Here is a 27,495-nt window from a genome sequence, read left to right on the forward strand (position 1 = left end):
CCTATATCCATGTCCATGCATTCCCACGTGTCTGCTGCGACTATTCATAGGCACCCTTCTTGTAATATGTGTAGCTGCTAAATATATCCTTTGTTAGAATATGTGTATGTTCAGATTTCAATTTTTTTATTATAACTAAGAGTGATATGAAATTCTTGGATAGTCACCCTCTCTGGCCAGATTTTTTTTATAGTAACAAATTGAAACCATTCTGTTATATTCTTAATTACATATAAATAACAGAGGAGTCGATATCGAATTCAGAATCAGAAAACGAGAGAACAATTTTGTATCAGTATTGGAATTGAAATGGATTATTTTAGTATCGCCCCATCTCTAGTTTTATATTTAGTAATAGTAGATTTCAATCATAAATGGCAAGTATTTCTCTCATCAAGAACTACATCACTTGATGTAACAAAATAAATGTAAATCGTACATCATTAAGTAATAACTCAATAACTGGCATTTATAAGAGAAGCCATGAAATTGATGCCACCCAAGTTGTTATCATGTATTGAGTGCATGACATCACTATGGTAGTGTCAGAAATATTAAGCTCACTAATAATATAGTTTTGTGTGGTATCTTTTAGACACACTTATTGGATGAAGTTAATACTTCCTACACAAACTAATAATTCTGTTTTTCAGAGCAATTACGGAAATCTGCCCAGTTCCGTATGACCTTTTTTGATGTGGTTGTAGTCAATTATTTATTACATGTAGGGTGTAAACAAATACATGTTCAGATGAATTTGAAAGCGAGACATTATTTCACACATCAAATACATCTGGGTGTAACCCAAGGTTTTTCTAGTAATACTTAAAATTAATTATCTTACTTCAAATAATTCAAAACTGTGTGACTTTTATGCCACCCTTTAAATAAACCTTTTTCTTTTCCGATCAGACATTGTTGTCATACAACACAAGAGGACTAACAACAGCCCTTATTTCACAGCCCCACTGTGGAGAACTTGTCAAACCTGGGCCGCATCGCACCAGCTCGTTTTGGCAAACACAAGGTGGCAATAGTTAGCACCAGGGACCTCCGGCTGCGTGGCCACAACTATGTGGTCATCCGGATGCCACCTTCAGACGAACCGGTAATGTAATTTGAATAAAAGAAAAGTAATATTACACTAGTAATAGTGTGGAATTAACAGCAGAAACTTGTTTACAGTTTAATTTGTAAATAAAATTTTGTTTGCCAAATATTAATTAAGTCTTCTTAAAAAAACTGTAGTTTTAGTTACGAGAGGGTTAAGTTGTTGTGAAAGTAATGTTCATATTGTATTACAATGTATATGTGTATGTATATTACAATGTGTTTGTAATCCTAAATACGATATAGTTACTAATCAAGTGAAAACTAAAAACTATAATGTTCCAACTTTACTTTGAAGAATCATATAACTTTCATTGTAATGTACTCAGGGACAACAATGATGATAAAATCTAAAATGATATATTAACATTTTACAGGGCAATATTATTGAAATTGATATTTTAAAATTTTCTAGAGTCGTTTCTCACATCAGAGTTTAGAGAATTCAAGAAGATATTTGTACAAAGAGGTTATACAATTTAGGTTCTATATTAAATTACCTCTTAGAAACAAAGCATCACAGTTTTAACGTATACATAAACACTGACTTCATTGACGGAAAAGCAGCTATAGCTAGCTGGTGACGGATAACATTGCTTACCTCGCTCTTGTTTTTCAGGGTTTTCAAGTAGTTTTGATATTATTTTCCTTATGTACATCTTTAGTGATATGTTAGGTTAGAGTCTTATTTCTTACATTTACAGTCTTGGGACAGTTATAAACAACATACAAACCATAATAGTCTAGTTAAACTAATGTTTTAATTAGGCCGTGTTATTTCAATTGTTTATTGGTACTCTCCAAAAAGGTTCTGACTAATATGTTTCTACGTACAGAGCTCAGTAAGGTATGACATGTTCTCATCCACCTCCCGCACACTGACAGTGGCTCTCCCTCGATGGTATTTCCCCTTCCAAGCTACCACCCTGCTAGAGGCAACACCTCCCCACGCTCTCTTCTACACACTGGACCTGCCACAACTAGAGAGACCATGGCAGGCATACCGCTTGGTTATTCAGGCACAGACATGTACCAATTTGTCACAACCTGTTGTCGCCACGCTACGTGTACCGTGGAGCCATCAGCACTCCAGTGTTGTTATCAGGTACATCTTAATTTTGAATGCTACTTTTCAAAAATATACAAAAATTAGTTTTTATATTTATCTTGGTAGGTTGGTTATTGTTTTTCGCCTAAATGGTTAACCTTATATCTTTGCCTGATGATAATATTTTGTTAAGTTTTGGATGATGGATCTATAATATGGAAAAATAGACTCAATACCTGAATTTTAATTTTAGTTTTAGTCCTTGTAAAAGTAGTAAATATTATTAAATACATCATGTTCAAAAGTCAGGTGGACCAATAAAAAACATTATTATTGAACTTGTACGGTATATTAATTATGATACATATTTTTAGATGTATAATACTTACCTAAATGTTTACCCAAATTAAGATCAAACCTCTAAGTATATCAAAATTAATAGACTACAACCACCAATTTGACTAACATTAAATTACATACTTATTTCTTCATGATTTATAGATGAAGAAATTGGCGAATGTTAAATGTCTAAAACATCAAACCGTGGCAATTCTTAATTGTTCTTAAGTTGAATAGTTTTTTTTTTTTTAAATGATATTGTTATATGTTTGCAAGAAAATAAAAGAAATGTCTTTAAAAGATTATGAAACCAAGAATTTATATTTTTCTCTTCACTGCAAGACAAAAAACATTTTAAAAGTATCAGATTGTGATAACTTAGTTGATGTTATGTATCTAAGGAGTGTAGATGATATAATTAAGATATAGTTTTGTTTCAAATCAGCTTGGATGTAATAAACTTTAGTACATGAATTAAAATAAAATAAAATTATTACCACAAAATTACAATATTGGAATTTTTGCATTCATTATTTGGCAAGTATATCACATATGGGCATAGCCTATGAGAATAAAAAAGTACTTTTTAAATCAAGAAATAAAACTCTTGATAAAGACAGTTACAAAATAAAATCTTATAGGATAGGTATAATTTAAAGTAAAAAATAATAGCTGAAAGATTTAACAAGCAAGAGTAAACAAAATGATTTAGTCAATATAATTTTAAACATACATTTGGGAAATTTAACTCTTACACGTGCATTGTTAAGAAAGGTATTTAAATAAAATGCTATAAAGTAGGCATTTACAGTTATGTTATACTCAGACATGAACTATTTAAAAATTTTCTCAGTCATCACATTTTTTACTGAATAAAACTTTTATAAAATACACACGTATGTGTAGTCAAGAATAGTTAGCACACATCTTCTAGTAAAATTTTCTAGGTTTCTATCACTTCGGTGTAAAGGCCCACTACATGTCATTCGTATTAATTTGCACAGTCAATGTTTAGAAAAGAATCTTAGGCTAATTTAAAATTTACTGCTTTACCTAAAATTACTTTAAATTAAGCTGCTCGATAGGTTTTAGCACTCATTATTCAGTATAAAACAAAGAGGCTATTAGAAAATAACATATGTTTAGTGGCCAGTGGTGCTGGCCTTACAAGCTATGGACGTATTATATCTTGGCCAGTACAACTGGACATACAAAATTTTTCCGGACATTTGCCATCGTTCAGTGAAACAATAAATCAGTAACACTACGTTTCGAGATCTGCAATCTGATCTCTTCTTCAGGTAAAGAACTAACCTAATACATAATATTACAAACTAGGTTAAAATAAACAAATCTTACCAAAGCGTTGTGGCACGCCTAAGTCAGGAATCACAACCTACATGTTGTTTGTCAACTTCACTAACTCTATAAACATGCACTTAATAAAAACTATACAAAGCACTAATCATTAAAAGTGAACTATGGAATACAGGTCACAATACGTCTTCATTCGTCTACTAACCACCTACGACTGACCAAAGGGGCTAGCCGTATTATAGTAAAGGGGCTATAATATTATAGTTTGTAATATTATGTATTAGGTTAGTTCTTTACCTGAAGAAGAGATCAGATTGCAGATCTCGAAACGTAGTGTTACTGATTTATTGTTTCACTGAACGATGGCAAATGTCCGGAAAAATCCTGTTTCCTTCACAATCCTTCCATCGTCAAAAATAACCTTCAAACAAAGAATGGACATACAATCTGAGATAATATTACGACAAAAATTAATCCGCGCTTCCGACAAAATGGCGGCGGCCAGTAGAGCTGGCCACACAAGCTCCAAGGACAAATAAATAAATACTGCCTTTCTGTGCATAGGGTTAAGAAGAAATAGGCTATAAATTGAGAAAAAAACACCACACATACTCTCTCATGCCCGAAGTCACATACCTTACACACAAGTCACCTACACACCTTATACATACACACATAGATAAACAAACTAGAATATCCTGGTACACAGGTTGTTATTAAATGTAGATTGGAGACAATATGCACCAGACATAAACATGTAACTTATGTCAGACAGGCAGTTACTCAGTTTTTATAAACAAATTGTGAACAGATTTAGGTAAATTTTAACAATGAGGGAAAATTTAATATACTGTATTAGATAAATAACAAGAGCAAGAGACGCCTAGGAATTTAAATGTCTGCAGCTCGGGACAGTCTGTTTTTATTTTTGAATATATACATATAATTCAATACAATATATAGGGGTACAAATATATGAATTTTTTTATAAAGTCTGTTTTACTGTTTTCATACACATTTACATTTTTATTGTATTTTGCAGCAGTGATTATTGCACTATATACCTTTATTTTTTAGACCTAATATTGTGTGTCCCATCACTTTTTTAACCGTGGCTTTCGTGCTTGTCAGATTGACATTAATCACAAATTTAATTCAACTTTTTAAATTTCTTGTTATTTTATTCTTATATTTTTACACTATTCAGAAATATTTCATACGCAACTTTGTACTTCTCATAATGAACAAAAAATGTAATAAACCACTTTGCATAATCCGTAGGCTGAGGTAGACTTCAATATATTATTAATTTGCTGTTTAATCTTTTTAATGGTTACGACTATAAGAATTAAAATTATTACCTGCACTTACCTGTAGATTTTTAAATCCCTTCTAAAGAATCAATCTTTACCAGTCCTGAATATTCTGCAATGTAAAAAAACTAATCAATACAAATTATAGTGCTCATCAAAACCTAACGACAATACACAACATGACATCATTCTGAAATGCTGAGTTCTCCTCCTGTCCCTCCCCCTTACATCCACCATCACCCTTGAACAACGGGTATCCGTTATTGGAAAATTACACATATTACATCATTCCTGACTTAAAAATATATAAAGATAAAAAGAAATTTTGTATCATATAATTTTAAATTTAACATTATTAGTTAAAATAAATTTCAGGTTTGTAGAAAAGTTTGTTTTACATGACAGAATGTTTTTGTCCGTTTCAGAAACAACGAGGGACTGACATTGCCTATAATGCTCCACACGGCCCGGCCAGCAGAATGGACTGTTCCGTCACCTTACGTAACATTGTTCCTTGATAGCAAATGTACATTTTCCGTCCGGTAAGTGATATGGCTAATTATGTTTAAAAGAATTGTAAGGCTCCATCATATTACATCATAATTGCTTTCACTAAACGATCTATGTTTGGCCTTTGTTTTTTAAAATCGTGTGTGAAGCCGTGGGTAACTGCTAGGTTGATTATAAATATGTATTGTTTCAGTATTAGTGAATTGAGACTTTGACTTCTAAGATGAGTTCAACCAGCTCCTGGTCATAACTCAAAGCACTTTCAGTATTCCTGATCCTATTTTAATGTGTCAAAACGTGTATAATTCTCATGCAAAATTTAAATAAAACTTTTTAAATTAAGCCACCATCATAGCATTATTTATTAAATGAGATCCATGAAGGAACAGAAAGCACCTGTACAGTGATACCAGGCCATTTTTATGTAATAGTTTATCATCTTTACCTGAATCACAGCTACTACCACTTCTACTCTGATCACTGAGGACTTTGTTATAAACATCACCAATCACAACACTCAACACTGGGATATCACTAGGATGTTTTCAATTTAAGTGCGGTTTTTTAATGGTCTTGTTATAAGCTAATACCAAGTTTATTTTCCGCACACAGAGCAACTTCTCAGTCAATGCAAATATAGCGTGTTTCTCACCTACCATGATCAACTTCAGTGACATTTTCATTTCCCAAATTGTTGTCAAAATCTCCTGATTGATTCATAACGTCAAGTCAATAGTTGATAAATTGGGTTCGCTCACGATCACTGTAATTTTCAGAAAAGATACATTGCCGAATGCCTAACTCATAACAATGCATCTGGACAAATCAAAAATTGATATAACGTATTTATCACTATTATAACTTATTCCTGCCATACCGACTGAACCACAATCAAAATAAAAAATAAAACAAACACAGTAGCAACTTAAAATTACAGCTAACACTAAAACACAATCAATAACGTTCTGTTTCTAACATCCGGTTACTTCATCCTATATGCTTTCATGATAGTTCCTTAGTTGGGTGAGTGTAGTAGCAATTTAACAGAATTAATGTGGATTTGTAGTAGTTAACATAAACACTACTATAAGCCAATGCGTATAATCTTACAGTTGTTAAGCGTCATGTAGTATTGTAGCTGTTTGGAATGTGATAACATGAACATGGCAGTTGAATGCCAAGTAGGATCGCCCATGTTACTTTTAGAAAGGGTGTGGCAGTCAAGGATTAAGCATAAACAGCTGAGGATATAAAAGAATAATATCTTGATAGCAGACAATCCTTAGTAGTTCAGTATACAAGAAAGCAGCACTTATCAGCTTAAATCAGTAAAGTAGACCTTGCTTATCTTTGCTGTTTAATCCAAAGTTGTTCTGATCCAAATTTTAAAGGACAGGGTTAAAGTTGATAAAATAAACTTCTATATGATGTGTTTTCATTGTAACAGAATAGAGAGTGCACCGGTGGACTCGCTGGCACAGTTGGTACGCCTGTTCTCTAGTCAGCTGGTTGCCTATGTGGCGGCCATCTTGCTACTGACTCTGAGACAACAGATGATGTCACTCTCCTCTCAACAGCACTGTTTGCTGTTCCATCACGCGTTATTGCAAGGAGCCAAGCCTTACTATGTCCTGCCGGCTGTGAAAATTGCGTCCAGCACTCTTAGGTAAGTGTTTTGAATAGTAGGGTTGCAAGGTTGAAATTTGGGCCACATGAGAAAATGTAAGGTTGTATCGTAAAATATGAGGTTGCATGTCAAAACGTAAGTGTATATGGTGTAAATTGAAACCTGCCGTATTAGCTGTGGCTCTAAACACGGGTATTCATTACTTATTGTACTTATTGTTTATGATGTCAACTTCTATTCACAATTCTTAAACAGCATCTAAGAAAGATTGTATTATTTGCTTCTTATCAATAAATAATTAAATTTATAATTTTAACATTTTAATAATTTGCACAGTGAAAAATATGTCTTTATAAAGCTGAGGTTGTGCATACAGTATACTAGATGACAGATCAGCGTGTAAGGTCTAAGTATATGAAGAGTATGTATGTAATGTATATTTATACAGGTATATGTAGAATCCTCAAAACTTTGATTACGTTTGTATTATTGATCGGTTCCAGGTAAGGTAACGTGCAACTTAGTTAGTCTATACTCGAGGTAATTATAGTTGAATGTAATTTCATGATTTTGTGCTACTACTGAAAAATACAGCTTCACTGTCTGTCAAATAGATCACTGTCTGGCTTTAGTGATAAAAAAATATTGTGTACAACCTATAGTAGTAAAATTAAAGTGCTTCCATGAGTGAACTTCCCTTACTTTCTTCTTTTTGTGATTTAAAAAAATTGAGTATATGGGAAAAAAATTTGTTTTTAATCTGTCTCCACATTTTAGTCTTCTGAACATATTTAAAACTCTTCAAAACATGTTTGATACACACATAACAAAAATAAAAATCTTTAACAAACAACGATGTAAGCCAAATTGGTTTAGTTTTATAAAGCGAACACAGTTTACGCGTTCTTGTGGTGAATTGTGTTATTAAGATTCTTATAGACGTCATAGAATACAAAAATTCTGTGGCGATTGAGTCCTTTTAAATTAGTTAAATGTAAAACATGGATTCCACCAAATTATAGAATACTGTGTCAAAGTAATAATAATTTTGTATACACTAACAAAGTATTAGATAATCTTTAGACTTGTAATAGACCAGACTATTGAGTATTGTTATAAACATTTATGACTTTAAGAAATCAATGACCCTATCACTTTTCAGTTGGTCGAATGTCCCTGAGCCGCTGCGTTTCCTCTTGCCGACTCCGGATCTGAGCTCCCTCCAGCAGTCTGGACTGGACTTTCTGCTGCTTCCACTGTTCCTGTACTCCGTAGCCTTCGCCCTCACTTTCCTGCTAGGACTCCTAGCCTACGTGGCCATCGTCTGCAGTGGCTCTACACTCAACAAGTTCGCCCTCAAGTGAGTTTAGGTTTACCACTGTTGCTGTATTTCATAGCCTTCACCCTTACTTTCATGCTGAGACTCCTGGCCTATGTGACTATCGTCTGCAGTGGTTCTACATTCAAGAAGTTCGCCCTCAAGTGAGTTTAAGTTTTCCGCTGCTCTTGTAAAATACAGAACAGCGTATTGTCATATGGTATTTCTGTTACTGCAGCTTTCAGTTATAATTTTATAATCATTGTAATGGACCTCTATAGAGGGTTCGGGTTTCTTGTAGAGGTTTGATTTGTCCTGAAGAATTCAATTTAGCATCAGCATCAGCAGCATCAGTAAAATGGACAAAGCTTGAAACCAGTAAATTAAAATTGTGGTTGAACTTTACAAAATTTAAGAACACTAATCACTTTTTTATGAAAAATTCATGGTGGGCAATATTTTTTAAGTTATTAATTTGTAGGTTTACACGCTTTGTATCATCACAACACTCTACCATTTTTTAAAATTAGTTTTGTCTTTTGACTAAAGAATATAATTTCATAGGTTCATTGATAATTTAACATCTAGATCGCCAATAGTTCCAAGCTAATTAATGCAGGGTATTTCATATTGTGAAAAATCAAATTAACTACATTACAAACATTTGAAACATAACATTTCTCTTGCTTGACTTGTGGAGTGAGCGTACATCTAGGATGAGTGGAGGAGGACGAGTGTCGGGTTGGCTGCATTCGCTAAAGGATGAAAGTAGTATGGAGGATATTTCACCACTTTCACAACTAATACTGTATTTAGTTTGTTAAAATTTAAAGTGTACTGGTGTATCAGTTTTAAATGTAACCTCATGTTGTTAGATTATTTTTATGCTAATAACTGTTTACACTGCCTGCAAAACACAGTAAAAAAAATCCAGTATGATCATTTTCTTGCCATTTGTATTAAAAATATCAATAATTATAAAAAACTTCAAATTTTTAACAATAAAATACATGCAGATAGACTGAGAATTAAACATTTAGAATATATATCTAATTGGTGTTTTTTCTTTATTTTTTACATATTCAATGATTTACTATAATTTTGAACCAATCTGTACACCCAAACATATAGTTTGTTAAAAATAAACAACATAGGACACCTAAATCAGTAGTTAATTTTTGTTTCCAGAAATTTGGGACAAGAAATTATTTTCCTTCTGCAGTCAGTGGGTTGATGAGTTGCTATATAAAATCAAAGTTTTAATTCCAGATTATCTGCAAAAAAACAGATATTTATAGTAAAACATCATATGAAATTATTACAAAGAATTAGCTGTAAAGTTAATTAACTTTCAACATATCTCAACATCTGCCATTGTTATATGTTGCAAAAGGTTTAACACTATGTTTCGAGGATTGGTATCTATCCTCTTTGTCAGGTGGGAGAAGTATAATATATACAAAAATAAAGAACAGAAAGAATAAATGAAGGGAAAGAAAAGGGTTCAAAAAAGATCATCCTGTGGAGTAACAAAGCCTAGACTGGACCCCAAGCAGCTTTTGGGTTGTTTGAACTCTTTTCTTTCCCTTCTTTTCTTCTTTCTGTTTTTTATTTTAAACATATTATATTTTTTGTAACATATAACAATGGCAAATGTCGGAAATCCTGTTATCCTTTCAAACCTTCCATCATCAATAACAAACTTTATACAAAGAATATCTCAACAGGTTTGTTGGCAAGTTGGCTGGTGTGAGCCGCACCTGGACTGATTGGCTTATGGCAGCAGTGGACAAGGTGCCTTTTGTCGTGTCAGTTGCGATGGTGGCAATACTGCTCAGCTCTTGCGGTGGTTTGGCCATGGTCATCGGAACCTTCTACTACTTCATGAGGGTAATTTTGTTTTTTTGTACCTCAGTGTTATAAATTATATTATTATTAATTAATAATAATAATTGTATACTGTTGTTATATTATAATTTATATTTAGATTATATAGAAGTTGTAATAATTAATATCTCTTAATATATAAAATATTTTAACAAATATAAAAAAATGAACTCACACTCAAACTGAACTGGACACATACATCATAGCGAGTGGCGCCTGAACTGAGCAGGTAGGCTATTCCCCCCCTCCACCCACATTGTCAAGCTACATGCTGACTAATCGAGTTCTATGAACAGTCTAGTGATAAATAAACATTCATCCCACACTCGGCAGTCTGGGCAGTGATGACAAAAAGCTAATTTTCCTGAATCTGGACCAGGTTACCCGGAGATCCAACATAAAGGAGTCCGACTTAACGAGATTGCACTGTAAATCCACAGTAGTGTTGTTTAATTGCTACTACAATCTGATGGTCAACTAAAGAACTTTCAGAGGAGCACATTGGTGAAGTTTTACCTGGACGTTAGAAACAGAACATTATCATTTTATAGTTCTTTTCAATTGCATTTTTGAAGTTGCTACTGCAAGTATTTTTGCTTGTATATTTTGATTGTGATTCAGTCGATATGGCAGGAGTTAGTTGTAAGTACAAAAAGTATGTCTTAACAATTTTAGATTTAACCGGATGTGTTGTTGTGAGTTAGGTATTCAGCTGTGTAACTTTTCTGAGAATAATGGCAATTGGGATGTGGACTCAATTTATCAACCATGACCTGACTAGTCAATTCAAGAGATTCTGATAGTAGTTTGGTAAATGAAGATATCGCTAGTTGATCGTGATGGGCGAGAAATGCACTACTTTTGCGTTGACTGTTGAACAGATCTGAGCATGGCAAATAAACCCGGCAGTAGCCTTTAACAACATTGTTCAAAACTCGAAACTTAAAAAGGTCAATAGTTTTGAACTATTTAGAAAAATAATGTTAGAAGTTTATAATTAAACAGCACTGTTTATTACTGTTTTAATTATTATATTTTTCATCAGTGGCTTGTGCTGTACACGTGATGGGGCGCTTGTGGAAATTGTACAGGTAATGACCCTCAATAGTTGATTACTCCCATGCTTTTGCTCTGTATTAGGTGTGCGGGATGTATGAAGACTACATAGAACAGCTGTTCTTCGCACCTATCAAGTATGTCAAGGACATGGTGATGGCCAGATGGAGAGGGCGAGAGCGACCAGTGGTGGATGATGTCATTAAGGTAAGGCATTAGTAGGACAATGTGGCAGATTCTGCACACTGAGAATGTTAAATTTAATTATTTGTTATTTAACAGTAGTTTCTGAAGCCAAAATACATTAAAAACACCAAAGACAACATGTTTAGCTTTGGAAACTGCAGTAAGTTTGCTAACTAATCCCAAAACATGTTAATCGACAAACGTTATAACCTGATCCAATATCTCTGTTCACAAAGTATGAAATATTGCATGTAGTTTTACTGCTGTTTAGAAAGTTTGCTGTTATGAGATCCCATTGAGACTAATTTATGACTTGTGTGAGATAAGCTACAGTAGTTGATACGCCTCACTGTTACACATGTAACATTTCATTTTAAAGTAACATTTGATTGATCCATGAATACATCTATATTATACTATTCTATATTATACATTATATTATAACTCATCTGTAGTTTTAGAGATAACTTATTTCTAGTACTCGATCCTGGTTCTTAATGGATAAAATAATGTTTACTTGCACAACCAGAATTTGTTGTCACATAAACCCTAGATACTCTTAGATTACTTAGACGTGAAACGGTCCTTGGATGCGCAGTGGACAGATGTCGCTGCGCGCATGCGCGGCCCGGCCCACTCACCGAGCAGCGCTGTCAGTCAGTTCTTTCTGCTCTACGAGTGAAGTGTCTATTAGCGTGACTAAAAACATACGTATCAGTTGTTACAATGGACAACGCAGGTGCTTCGGTTTCTAAAGCTGTAAAAAAACCTGTTATTCACAGTTAAGCACGCGAAAATAATATACAATGTTTACAATTATATGCATAAACAGTACTCCGGAATGTCAGGAAAACAGCTCAGACTAAAAGTGGCAGATGCTTGTGGGAAATCATCAAGTACCGTGTATAGAGTTTTAAAAGAAAGTAAAAATTCCCCGGGGAGAAACAAAGAAATTCACCACTCCCCATAAAAAGAAAGACCAAGAAAAAAGGAAAAGAGTGATTTCGATGATTTTAATAAATGCTTGCTAAGAAGAGTGATAAACGAGTTTCACATAACAGAAGAGGAAAGGCCAACATTAAAGGGTATTTTAAGGGCAATGAAAGAAAGAATACAATATCAAGGGAGTGTATCTAGTTTAAGAAAAATTATTCTGGACCTAGGTTTCAAGTGGAAGAGAGCAGAAAATAATCGGAAAACTCCTCGTAGAAAAGTCAGATATTCGGAATATGAGGTTAAAATTATTTGAGGAAAATTCAAGAGTTTCGTGAAGCAGGGCACATAACATTGTATATATGGATGAAGCTTATTTTCACAGCTCTTATGCGGTCTCCAAGACTTGGACAGAAAGTGAAACCAAAGGTTTAAAGAACCCAATAAGTAAAGGGAAACGGGTGATTGTTCTCCATGTGGTAGTGAAGATGGGTTCGTCCCTAATGCCTTGGAAATGTTTGAATCTGGAAAGAAGACAGGTGATTATCACCAAGATATGAATTTTAAAAATTATAAGAAATGGGTAGAAGACAAACTTGTTCCAAACCTAAAGAAGAACAGTGTTCTAGTTATTGATAACGCGCCCTACCATAATGTACAGTTAAATCCAGCACCAACATTGTCTAGTTTAAAAAAAAGATATGATCAAATGGTTAACTGAGAAAAATATTACTCACAACTCAGCTCATGTTAAAACCTGAACTGTACAACTTAATAAAAATTAACAAGCCATCATTTTAAAAGTTTTAAAATAGATCATATATTAAAAGAAGCAGGCCATCATGTTTTAAGGTTACCCCCCATACCATCCCGACCTCAACCCAATAGAATTGATATGGGCCACGGTATTAAAAGAGTATATAAAAAAGAAAAATATTAAATTCTCTACAAAAAGTGTTATGGAAATAGCAAAAGAAAAGTTTGATTCCATTACTCAAGATGAATGGAAAAACCCGCTGCGAACACGTGAAAAAGGTGGGTGGAAGAAGAATATTTACGTCATGAAAGGATCATCGATGATATCACGGAGAGATTTATTATTAACTTGGGGGGAAGACAGTGAAAGTGAGGGCAGTGTCAGTGATAGCGAAGGAAGTGATGCCGATTGCTCGGCCGTTTCGAAGAACAAATCACTGATGACGACTGCATGGCTGGGATTACTCCTTTAGTGGATGATTAAGGTAAGCCTAGTGTATACAACACAGAAATAATTTATTCATAAGTTTTTATTATTCATTACATATTTATTCATCGTAATATTTTATTTTGTTAACCAGCAATATCTTGGAGTCGTGTTAATTTTAAGGGAGTACAATGCCTAGACACGCGCATCAGCCCAATGTCTGCAGTAGTGCTAGTAGCTGCCGGCCGCCCCGCACTGCCGTTCCGCTCTTACCTTACCCACCCCGCCCCACCCTTCTCCTCAAAACTCCACAACCCCTCCATGCGCGAACCGTTTCACGTCCTGAGTAATCTACCTGTAAAACTTTTTCTAACTGTTTAAGTGCCATTGAATTTTCTATTGTCAAAAATTGAGTTGAATAAGAAACAAATACAGAAAAACTAAGTTCAAAGTTTTTTTGTTATTTACATCTGATTCATAAAAAAACATAACTAAGATAAGAAAGTTGTGTACAGTGATGTAACTCATCAGTGCCTCAGTAATTTATGATGATTTAATACATTGACTACAAACCATGCACTACAGTTTATCTGTATATTTGTACTTCTTCCATCATGGCATCAGTTGCTAGCTAGCATTGCTCGGAGAAAGTTGTGTTGTCTCAGCAATGTGTATCTTATATTATATAATTATTACAATTGTAACCTTAATTTAATGCACTCCTCAGTTTCTAGTTTGTACCTTTCAATAAATAGTAAATATGTAAAAATGTGTTTGTATAAATAAAAATTTCCATTTTTTTATACATATCACTCGCATTATAAGTTAACATGAAGCATTGTATTGAAATATCGCTATTGCAAGTGATGTCATGGCAGGTTGAAACTCATGTTTGGTCCAGAAAATCTTGTGAAAAGTTGACGTCATCGGCTATGATCTTAAACCTTTTTTAACAACAACTGGAAATATAAAGTCAAGCATCTAGTCCTAAGTTACATGTTTATGACAGAAATAATTTATTTTGTACATAAATCCCAGTTACAAATGCTGAACATAAAACATTCTGCTTAGAATTGTGACATCAAAAAAATATAATTTAGCTTTGTACAGTTTCTTATCATTGTATTATTTACTTTTAAGATTAATTCTTCAAGGTTTAACCCTTTTAGTGCCAGAATTTAAAAAAATCATACCCCCTGAGTGCCACCCATTTTTTCCGGCCGTATTATGCTACAAAAGACAGTTTCTCCAAGAAAGTGCTTTCAAAATGTGTTCTGCCAATTTTACCGTTTTTGTAAGGTTTTGCTAAAAAATTATATTTTTATTATTTATGGGGCAATAACCATAATGTTTTCCATTTGTTTCTAATAAGTTATTCTTACTATAAAACATAAAATTATGACTATTTAACAAAAGCATACATTTAAAAAATATGTGTTTTTTACTTACCTTCAAAAATTTTCAGAGTTCCAAAGTTTTGTTATGTAGATGTACTTAAAAAAATACATCATTCTTTTTAACTATATTTAATAAAACACCACATAATTATGTACAACCAGAACAAATTTCACAGTATTTGCATGAAAAATAAAAAAGTTATAGCTATTTTTTAAAAGTCTTGCAGTTGTCACTGTCACTAGGTAACATCAGATGTAAGCTCAAAATAAATGTTCATTACACACATCACAGCTGGTTTATGAAATGAAAATACAAAATACTATGCTAACAGTTTATATATATAAACCAAACCTTTACCACACCAACCAACCAAGCCTTTTTTACGTTTAGTACACATGTAAGTAGATTTCTTCCTTTTTCCTCCACTTTTGGTGCTCTGTGCACTGCACACACAACAGTTTTTTTCTCTACCATCAGTTATTTTTTTCGAAATATTTAGTACTGTCAGAATTTCTACGGTTTCCTGAAGTGCGTTGTGGAGTCCTAACTTGCAAATCTGACAGATTAGGTCTAGAATTTTTTGCTGATTTAACTAATTCACTGACAGTCGTTCTACCAATTGAATTGTGAATTCAAGTCTAGTCAAAGGTTTATCCGAAAACTGAATATAAATATCGTAATAATTTATTTTCTGTAATTTATTTTTCAAGCGTCTGGAAAACCGGACATTGGCACTATAAGCGTAGTTTGCATAACGTCCGCTAAACCGGACGTTGGACTTAACGCATAGTTCACATAACGTCCAGAAAACCGGACGTTGGCACTTTAGAGACAATATACTCAACGTCCGGAAAATTGGACGTTGGCACTAAAAGGGTTAAAACATTTCAACTCAAAAGAAAAATTTTTAATTTTATGCTGGGGTCAATGTTGTGTGTCAAACATTTTTAGCCTAACTACATGATTCCTCAAAGTAGTAGAAATTAATTGCAGGTACAATAGTGTATACAATAGACAATTTATCGGCCATTAATAATTTCCCATCAAATTATAATAGGCTTTGTCTATTCTAAGGTTAAAAATCCTTATATCAATCTCACAGCTAAAACAAGTTAAACATTTTAATGCCCAAGGTTTACATGGTTTAATTTAATCTTAGGTCTATCTAAATTTAACTTATCTTTATTCCTTGTATTGTAGTGATGAATATAATTTCTTTTCAAAACCATACATCTGCTAATACCTCATAAATATACAGATTAATAACAGTTAAAACACCAATATTTACAAAGTAAGGTTTTCAATGATCTAACACATATGCATCTGCTAAAATTCTCACAGTTTTCTTTTGGATTTCTAGCATTTGATCAATACCTGTACCATTGTCCCAAATTATTAAGCCCATAGTAAGATACAACTCAAGTATAGGAAAATGTAACAATTTCAGTGAAGCATTGTATGGTCTGTTCTGTAGGAGGCAGAAGAGCTGCTGTCACTGAAGAGTCTGACCCAATTCAACTTCCACCTAACTGTGGTGATGCTGTGGGGAACTGCCACCTTAGTCCACCTCCCCAGCGTTTTGGTCTGGGCACACAACTTCAAGTAACTCTTTCACTTTTCATTACGCTATTGTAGGGCATCCAACGCATTGATGTTGTATGCCAGTTGTCATTTCACTTTCCCATGACTGAGTAAAAGCAGTATGAACTCCGAAGTTTGCAAATTGAAGTCATGAAATTTGTGCACACTGGTGTGGGAATACAATAATATGAAGCTTCTTCACACATCATTCCATAGTCTCGTTTTATGGCATGCATCATCATTCAATAAAATTTAACATTGGGCACGATGCTGATGCAAGTGGCACATGGCATGTAACCATAGTGCGTCCAGCCAGCTAAAAGTTTGTTTCTCGCCATTAGTGACACTTGTCATGAGCAATATTATTGTTTGCTACAAATGCTACTTGAATTTGTTGTTTACACAAATGAGCAATGACTCCAAAAGACATAGCAAAAAAGAAAATAACATGAGGAAAATTAAATTGAGAAAAATTTAGCTTGTTTATTTTAATGTTTGGAATATAAAGCAAATCGTTTTAAAATAACTTCCAGTTTTGGGCTATGTAATTTTAGGATTATAGTATTTTAAAAAGTGGAATTAAATTACAATTTTAACTTTTATTCTTGACCGGACAGCCAAAACAATTCAGCATTGGTTATATTAAGGAGGTCTTAAAGTCAATCTTGAGCATGAGATTTTGTAAACCAATATTTAAAGCTTTTAATTTTTAATACAGATTTAACCGTAGATCTGGTGCCATAGTATAAGTTCAAAATGGTCACCCTGTTTTCAGCACTTCACAAGCCTTTGTTAAAATAGACAAAAAATGTGGCTAGCTGAAATAATTTATTGCCGTATATATATAATGTTTTTCATTAACTGTAGATTATAGCTGTAATGTGGTAAATAGTAAATAAGAAAGGCAACAAAAGTTTTCATACGGTATAAATGATAATTTAGGTTAGAGGTTCTAAAACAAAACGTATTCATGGTAGAAAAAAACTCAGTTTAGTGAGATAAAAAGAATGGGAAATTTTTTTTCTTTGTTTGTATAAGCAACTCAATACCACACCATTGTGTTGAAAAACCAGTCAACTAAACATTGTGCTGTTTTAGCATTCCAGGCTAGTTGTTGTTGGTTCTTTTTACTCTGTTTATTAAAACATTCATTTGATTTCTATACAATGGGATTTTGTCTTTCAATTAATACCAAAAACTTTGTGTCATTCGTTCATAAAAATTGTTTTTTTAGTGACTGATATGTCGTGATGTGTAGGCATTTCAAATTTCCAAAGCAATCATGATAACACGTATGTGTAGCCAGACCTAAGAGTAAATTGAGCAGGTTTTTTTATTAACCGTGCCTGGCACCTGCTTGTTTGAACACAAAAATGTCTGACTGCCAAGGCAACACAGCCCTTAGAACAATTTTACATAAAAAATAATTGGTATTGTCTTCACTGATTTTGTGGATATATCTACTTATAGACCACCCGGAAAAGGTTAAACTGCTAAACTGAAGTAAATATTTGTGTTTATTTTCAAATTTAAGTAATTATAGTTCATTTGATTTCTTAATACGACTATCAAATTAAATTTATGTATTAAAATTTCATTAATCTGTATAATGTGTTTTTTATGTTATAATTTTCCTGCTTATTGTTTATGAGAGCATGTGTTAATTAATAATTCAAATAATTTCATAAATTTAAATTTTAATTGTGGTAATATTCTTTTACTTTCTTTTTATGACACTTTTTTAAATAAATTATTAAATTACTTCAATGCATTATTATTCAATTCAAAATTAAACGTAATATTCTAATGTACCACAGATATAATCCAGTGTTGGACCCTGATCCAGCCACAATGTCAGCTCTAGTCTCCAGCATTTGTGCTGCTGTCATCTGGACCTTGGATACTCCTATCAGTGGCTCCAGCGGGTAAGTTCATACATGGAGCCAGCTAGTCTACACAATCACATATTGTGTAAGATATGACTGAAAACGTGCATACAATAGTAATTTTTATAGCAGTAAAAATATTTATCTGCAATTAAATGAGAGTTTTTGTAAGACAAATAAATGATGGCACTCTTATTTTCTGGATAAGTATTCACTACACCATGGATCGGCAATATGAGTTCATTTTTTTTATGACTCTTTCCTAAAAATGTCAATATTATAAAAATATAATTACACTAAATTCATGTATAGTAACCAAAATAGTTTACTTACATAAAATGAATACTAATTTAGTTAAAATCATTTATTTTTCTGGCAAGAACAACATACATTTATAATGCAAAACGCACTTATTTCATTAGCATGAACGTACGAATATACTTAATTATCATTGGGTAGCACTGACCAATTGCCATGTACAAGACTTGTCGGTTATTTTCAGAACACTTCAGCCAGCAGTGACAGTCTCGACAAGTCAGTAGTAATTTGTTCACCGCCTTGTTTGTAGTGTCACCATTTCATTACAAGCTTTTGATATACTCAGTACAGCCATGGCTGGTTCTAGCAAATAAAGTAAAGTGCATTTATGAAATGATTTAACTTGAAATGGCATTACAAAACTAAGCTTCTGCAAATACAATGTGTTGCAAGGCCAAGTTCAGAATGATAAGGTGTGCAATGTAAAGAAGAATTTTGAAGTCAGCAGATTACATTTTTAAAAGCACTATTTAAGACAGAGGCCTTTGTTAAGATTCCAGATATGTTTATATGTTATTAGTCATTAAACAACAAAATAAGTTACAACAGAATCAAACTATTATGCAGTAAAGAGCCAACAGAATTTCAATGCTATAAACCTATTTTAAATTAACAAGAAAGTTTCGAAAGACATAAAAACTTTACTTATGTAGTTCACTAACATACATAGAGTAATCAAAAAAAATTTAAGTAATTAGAAAAACAACACATGGTAATGCATAAACTTAAGTAATATAATAAATAACCTTGAAGGCTACTCTTAGACCATAAAGTTTAGATACCCGTGTTTGAAAGTGATTGAAAGTTAACCACAGACTAACTTGTAAAGCTACAATAATGAGAGTTGTATTAAAATTTAGTGTGTTTATTTCTGTGTTCAGAATAATGTTTTTTATATGTTGTTAAAACAGAAAAATACCAATATTTGGAGCTTTTCAACTAAACTGCAACTTTTAAAATTCATAACTAGTAAACTTGTCATTCAATTAAGACCAAATTTTCATACATGAGTATTATTATTTAGTTATTTCAAAATAAATGTAGTTGCTTAACTTCCTAACTGAATAAGTCTGGCTATAAAGTTTCCTGTTGGAGGCTCGGTCCATGATGTGGTCGTTATTCAGGCTCTGAGAGTGTTGTGGTTCCTTTCTGATTTTAACTGCCTCAGCTATGAGTTTGGCTAGCCATTTTTTCTTTTAGAGTTAAATGTAATCCCTGACTTGTGGCTTCCACCACTTTGGCTTTATGTAATCCCTGACTTGTGGCTTCCACCACTTTGGCTTTAGCTTATTTCTTATATGATCAATCTTTATGATCATACCTATTAATAATATAAATTAGAACAATGTTAGCATGTTTTATTTTCTCTAATATTGTAAATAAATTATCTACAATATGTTACTCATTTTTCTCTACATCACTAGTTCCACGCATCACTCTCCTGAAGGTTTTCTCCCTTTTCTCGTCCTTCAGGTCCGGCATGAACCTATTCTTCTGTGTTTTATTTAAACTCCAGGCCAAGTCTCACCCATCACTATCTGCAATATGGTTATACTGGTGCTGTAGTAGAGAAAACTTTCTATAAATAGCCTCAAACCTAAATTTTTTTTTCTAAATTTAAAACAAGATTATAGTAAAAATATATAGTAAAAATTAGAAGTTAGCTTATCGTCTAAAATCTCAAATTGAACATTTTAATAAAATTAAATCATGGAATGATAGCTATTTAGGTTGATAGAGTGTGGTGTGTTGCAGGGAGTTGTACAAGATGATGTCCAATGTGATGTTCGTCCTGGCTTGTTTGGTGCTGATGTACTGTCCCATCAGTCTTTTCAATCTGCCTGTGCTGACAGCTGCAGCACTTGTGTGTTTAGTGCTTCACCAATTTTACGAATGGGTGGGGCTTCGGTGGCTCAAGGGTGAAGAGGAAGCTAACCCACTTGTTCCTGCTTCTGATAGTGAACAGGAATCAGATGCTAGGGCCATCGAGGGTGGTGGTGACACTGAGGAGGAAGACGAAGAAGAAGAAAATTCCCCAACAGAATCAGACAAGTCAGAACGAGAATCGGATAAGTATGAAAGGGAATCAGACAAGTCAGAACAGGAATCGGACAAATCTGAACGGGAATCGGAAAGCCCTTCTCGGATGAACTCTAGAATGTCTGAGATGTCCTTGTCATCATACGAGGCTGTTTCACTGACTGAACTGAAAGAACAACCGAAGATCGAAGATGAAGAAGAAGAAGATGCTGGAGAGGAAGATGTGGAGGATGATGAAGAAGAAGAGATTGATGAAAGTGAAGGTGAAATAAAGGGAAAAAATGAAACGGAACAAGAAAATGTTCAGAAGAAAGATCGGTTGAAAAGGAAGAGCTCAGAATGAAATCTTATTGAGGATAAAATAGAAAAAGAGCGATAAGAAACTTCACAGGTTTTTGCGATTCTGAAATATTCCTTGATTTTTATTACATATCTCGGATTAATGTTTTAAAAACGTGTATCTAGTCATTTTATTACACTACTTTGTCTTAAATTAAGGCAAATATTGATAAGCATTTATTCTAATACAATTTAATCCTGAGGAAACTGCAATAATGTAACTCCTTCTTCTGGCAACAGTTTATGTTATTCAGTTAAGAGAATTTTGTTTAAGTGAATAGAAATATAATGCTCCAATGTATATTCAAATAATGCAAACCAGCATCTATGATTGTTTTAAGTTTGTTCTTGGAGTATAATTTGTATGGTTAAAGTTTGATAAACAAAAACATAAAAAGGCTCTTGTAAAAGTAAGAACTTAGCTTTTAGATAACACCGTAATTATGGAGTGAATTTTATACTAGCGAATTTTGGAAACCTAAAGCAGCTATCAAATTTTTTTAACTATTTGATTTTATTTAAATGTAATATAATAGTTCCTACTTGACTGTTTGGAACAAGATTTTGTCTAGCTTTCTTAAAACACCACTTACCGTTTTTTTTATGTTACATTACAACCTCTTCAAGATTAAGACACCTTTTGTTGGCTTATTTTGTATGTTCTGTCTTTTTTTTATCATTGTTCCTTAGTAAACTATTGCTGATAACACTATTTTAAATAATTTAGTTTTCTAAGTGTAATAGTTTAACCCTAAATCAGGGTAAATGACCTTGGTATGTATTTCTTATATATAGTGCTCACACTTCACCAGATTTAGGGTTGAACCACATTAATAATTTTAGTAAAATAAATAAACAATTGTTTATTGTTAATTGTTTGACAAATATTTGTTGTAAGGAAATGTTCACAATAAAAAGCCAGTTGACCTAATATGAACATCATCTTTCTGTGTACTTGATAAAGGTGCAAGACATGACCTTAGTCATGTTATTAATATAATATGGTTGTAATGTGAAACAAATTAATGAACTTATCTTTCCTATATAGTGTAAATTTTGTATATTCTCTTGAATATAGTAGTTTTACTCTGATATTATTTCTTATCCTTGGGGGTTGGGATGCTCCCAAAGGGATAAACATAAAATCATCTGCTTATTGTAACATCCTCAAGAACCAGAAGAATTAGAACAGGAAAAGGAGAGATAATTAAAGTGATTGTCCAATCCGACCTTTTTCTTCAAGTTCAGAACAGATGGGGCCATTGTGAATCAATGTTGAGTCATCAAACCAGTATTCCTGTTCCGATAATGTTGAGCAAGCTAAAATACTGGCAGCTATTGCTTGCTGCTCGGTTTTTTACTGTGAGTAACGAAATTTTGCTCAAAAAATAACTCTAACTTTCATTTGTAGTTTTTTGGATGACTAAAAATTGCTTTTCAGTGATTACATTTCATTCTCAGATCATGATTATATTTGCTGAGTGGTAAATATTCAGAATATCCAATATTGTTGTAGTTTAACACTGCTTTTCTGTAAATTTAAATTTTTTTACAAATGTTTGGAATTTTGAAAAGTTTTGGTGTTAAGTAAATGGAATAGACATTATTTTCAATAGTTTTATATTCCACCATTGCTAGTGAAATATGTACTTAAGTATTGATCAGCAGATTTTGGTTATTTTAAAACAAAAATAATTAAAGATGTCTGGCCATAAGGGAAGGCAGCTACAGATAACTCAATATTATAATGAGATAATGTTAGCAATTTCACTGGATGGCACACTATAGAAAGGTCTGGGAGAATCTGCAGAAATCCTGTTCACTCTACTGTATTCTAATTAGATTTCAGTCTTCAGTCAAATTTTCGGTTCTGTATTGTTTGTTCTTATACTGTCAACATGTTATTTTGCAGATTCTCCTTTAGACTCTGTCTGAGGGGATGTTTACTAAAAATGTAATTATTGCCTTTACTCAGTGTATAAGTACTCACATTATTTCACAAGTGATTTAGGAAAAATTCATAAACGTCATTCAATAGATTAAATTATGTAAATAATCCAGGTAGTTCAGTGTATTCAAGTGAGATCAAGCCTATAAGAGTGTTTATTTTGTTCAATCTAAATCAGTTTATTCGTACATGGAAACAGCACTAAGAATCAGTTTGTGTAACAAGTCTATATTTCTGAGTGCAGAATACCAAGGTCAGAGTCCATTTCACTCAGACTGTTGCTTTTGCTGTCGTTAACTGACTCAGTATTCCCGAGCTATTGCTCAGTCTGTGGGTCGCCCCATAATGCAAATTTAACTAATATTATTCAAAACTCAACTCTGTTCATCAAACATATAGCAGGTCAAGAATAAAAGGAGATATACAGTGTAATGCCCACAGTGAACTACAGTGTGTACAATAAACAATGGTATTGTTCTACCGTACTCACCCATAAACAAGTTCAAAGTGAACACTGTTGGTCAGACCGATGAAGTAGGGCAGTAAGTATGGCCATTGACATATCCTGTACATCCAACATGAACCAACAAAATTAAATTTTACCAGCGATGGTGTTAAAGAAAATATATACGTTACAAACCATATAACCAACAAATTAAGTCCGTCCCTTATAAAACAATTGGTTTCATTGTTAAAGTATTTTATGTTTTCTTTTGTTTCACTTTGGTGTATTGACATTTTCTGTAATCTTAAACGTATTATTAAAAATCCATTTATATTTTGAAAGCTATTCTAAAATGTTTGAAAAAATATAATTTAAAGTAATTTTTTCAAACTTTCTCTTTTGTAAAGTTAGTATTTTATAGATTTGTAAACAATGAGAAAGAGATCTAGTAAAACTTTTGAATATATATTAATGTCTTATATTTATAACAATTCTATTTTTTAGTTTATGTTGTGATTTTTAGATAAAAATCGTATAAATACTTTTCATTTCAAACTGTTTTTTTTTTTTTATTGTTATAAATTGTTCAGCTGTATTTAAAGCTTAAAGTTTTATAAGTTTTTGACTTAAGTTATAACAGAAAAGCATCTGAAACATTGTTTTCCTCCTTTTAAAAACTTATCTTGATTAGCCTGTATAATCGACAACACAAGAGAAATCCATAGGTGGTGAGGCTACAAATAACGTGCTGTTATAGCTAATACGCATTGCATTGTGTGATATTGCTGTTAAGTCTTACCTTTCTCTAATAATACTTGGCTGATACTATCTAAATTATAAGGCCTGAGTGTTCTGGTATCATAAATCTTATAGTGACCAAAGCATTTTTACATCTGTCAGCTTGAGTGAGGTCTATTGAAAATAAAGACTAAGATTCAGACTGCAGTTTATTGTCAATATCAACTGATTTACAATTGACATGCTTTGTCCTAAGTTTTATCCCAGTTACGATTTGGGTGATATTTAAATACCATAATCTTCTTCAAGAGTCTGAGCTGTTGCCAGTTTTTCGGTAGGTGTTTCTGAACCCTCAATGCACAACCTTTATTGTAACCAAACTTTTCCACCAAATTTGGAGGAAATGTTCCATCGCAAAGTAATGATTTTCAGAAAATGTTATTGTTGTTTATTAATACTAATTCATCAGTCACAAGGCTGGAACTACCATTGTATGAACATTGATATGGTCATTTTCTTTTTAAATCAGTGCATGTGTATTACCTCTCTCGGCTTTCACGATTATGCCTTCCCGTACATATCACAAAGTTGGTGGTGAATTTAAATTGGTTTGTGATTTTTTGTCAAAAATTACAGAATACACTCACACGGGGTGAGATTGTCTATTGCAGTGCATAATTAAATGTCATAGAGGAGGGACACCCCACAACTGCTGTACATACAGATATCAGTACCTTTTGATAACAAGATGGTGGATTCAGCTCCACCCACCACAGCTGTCATACTTACGGTAATCTTACTAAAAATAATACATGTCATTTTAAAAAAAGAATTAGTAATTCTTCATGAGCTGAAGTCGGAATTGGGCACTTAGCCCTTTATTCTAGATGTATTAGCATCACGTCAGAATTCTAGTTTTGTAATAGCTTTCAAAATTAAGAACCATGTTTCCATGTTAATAACCATACGCTTCTCTCCTATTGGCTTTTCTCAACGGGCTTCTCTTGTGCTGCTCAATATAGGTTGTAACAATTACCATCCGAGAACTAAGCCAACTAAATGAGTTATTTTGTTGTAAAACTATTTTACTAGTATTTAAATATTTATGTTACCTTAGATTAAGAAAAGCAACCGTTGAAAAGAATCTTATAAGAGTAAAAATTTGTTTTTTAATATTTATAATTATTCTTAAGATGTATTTGAACAGTAGAATATTTTTGTAATGTTTGTAAATGTAAAGTTTTGTCAGAAGTGGTTAATGTATTAATATACATTTTTATTAATAATAGTGTTCATTTTAAAATTAATAAAAACTTTTTTTTAATTCACTTAAAATGAATTCATCTCAGCTATTTAATTAAGTTGCAGTAATGTAATACACTCAATAGTAGCGCAATGTTCTATTTGTAACATTTAAGTTCTTTAAGTTGTTAGCATTTTTAGATTTTACTGTAAATCATTTGTGTTCATTTTGTAATTGTGTTTCTTATTTATTATTTTACATAATAGTGTTGTATTCTATTTCATTAAAACTAACTTCTTTATTTTTTACTACCATTTGCTTAGTCGCTTTATATTGTATTTTTTCTCAATAACTCGTTTTTAGCTTTAGTCTTAGTTATTTTTTATGGGATTTACGATCTCGACTATCCATTTTCTTTTTGCAATAAATGGATCAAATTATTCATAGAACAAATCGATATAGGGGTGTACCTTGGATTTCATTTTGAGAAGAGGGGGAAGGAGTAGAATGTATTATTGTTACACATATAATGACTAGTTAATCTTTAAAATTTCAAGAAATGTTACCTATATCAGTAGTTTTTATTGATAAATAATAAATATAAATACAAGTATCTATTGTATATATTCTGAGATTTATCATACTCTTCAATCTTAATATTTTGTGGAGGATCCATCTTCCATTTTTCCTTAGGTACATCCCTGAATTCTACTACACTTGAGCAGTTAGCTGTAGATATGACTAGGTATAGAACAAAATTAGTTTGAAGTATAGAAGCAGTTTGTTTCAAGTAAAAACTGATATCAAATGAAACCGGAGTTAAACCCCAACTTATTTTGATTTTTTGCTTCCAATTGTTGAAACTGTTTTATGTAATTAATACCAGTTCAAATCAATTCACAATAAAATAATATCTACAACTTTCCAATGATTAGTGTACGTGTTTAGCACTAAAAAATTCTTAATCAACAATTTAGTGAATTTGTGCATATTTATTTATCAAATTTAATACTATTTATACAAGGACTGTTCAAAAAATATCGGACTTTTGTTAATTAAAAGTGCATTTATTGAACTAGAGCTACAAATTTCTAAGTCCCTTCAAAGTAGCTACTTGGTGATGTGCACACTTCTCCCAGTGCTTCTGCCATTATTTAAAACATTTCTGGAAGACATTTTTTGGAATGCTGTTAAGCTCGATCGTCGTATCTTGTTTAATGTCTTCTCTTTTTTGAAATCGATTTCATTTCAGACGCATTTTCATCTTAGGAAATAGCCAGAAATTGCAGCATCACGTAGGTGATGAAGAACCTCAAGATAGTATTCTTTTGTGATGCACCACTCCATTGGAGTCAAAGAAGACTGTCAACATAACCTTGACTTGGCTGTGACTTGCTGTGCTTTTTGGTCTTGGAGATGTGTGTTTCCACTGCAATGATTGCATCTTGGCTTCCGGGTCATATCCATAAATCCAGGATTCATCACTGTGTTCAAGAAGTCAGGGTTACTGTTTGCATGTCAGCAATTTCAAGGTGAAGTTTTTTTTGCCCCATTGTCAGCAACTTTGGAACAAATTTTGCGGACACTATTCTGCTTTTCAAATCCTCGGTTAAAACTGAATGTACTGACCTATGCTGACTCCAATTTCTTCTGCTAGTTCTCATACTGTAAGATGACGGTCCTTGGTGACTAAATTTTGTACTTGTTCAATAACATTCTCATTCTGGCTTGT

At 32.7% G+C, this 27,495-nt stretch overlaps 1 protein-coding gene across 1 annotated transcript in view; it reads left to right on the forward strand.

Moving 5' to 3' along the window:
- LOC124354425 (GPI inositol-deacylase) overlaps nucleotides 1-26,077 on the forward strand; it is a 44,211-nt gene extending 18,134 nt beyond the window's left edge. The window contains exons 7-16 of the mRNA XM_046804870.1: nucleotides 964-1,108; nucleotides 1,947-2,215; nucleotides 5,553-5,669; nucleotides 7,085-7,303; nucleotides 8,427-8,624; nucleotides 10,310-10,472; nucleotides 11,610-11,732; nucleotides 16,700-16,827; nucleotides 18,624-18,731; nucleotides 20,766-26,077. Coding sequence (XP_046660826.1) covers nucleotides 964-1,108; nucleotides 1,947-2,215; nucleotides 5,553-5,669; nucleotides 7,085-7,303; nucleotides 8,427-8,624; nucleotides 10,310-10,472; nucleotides 11,610-11,732; nucleotides 16,700-16,827; nucleotides 18,624-18,731; nucleotides 20,766-21,393 — 2,098 coding nt within the window. The 3' untranslated portion in view covers nucleotides 21,394-26,077. The remainder of the gene's footprint in view (nucleotides 1-963; nucleotides 1,109-1,946; nucleotides 2,216-5,552; nucleotides 5,670-7,084; nucleotides 7,304-8,426; nucleotides 8,625-10,309; nucleotides 10,473-11,609; nucleotides 11,733-16,699; nucleotides 16,828-18,623; nucleotides 18,732-20,765) is intronic.
- The last annotated feature ends 1,418 nt before the right edge of the window (nucleotides 26,078-27,495 follow it).

Source organism: Homalodisca vitripennis, chromosome 2 (genome assembly GCF_021130785.1).
Source record: "Homalodisca vitripennis isolate AUS2020 chromosome 2, UT_GWSS_2.1, whole genome shotgun sequence".
Classification (NCBI taxonomy): Eukaryota; Metazoa; Arthropoda; class Insecta; order Hemiptera; family Cicadellidae; genus Homalodisca; species Homalodisca vitripennis.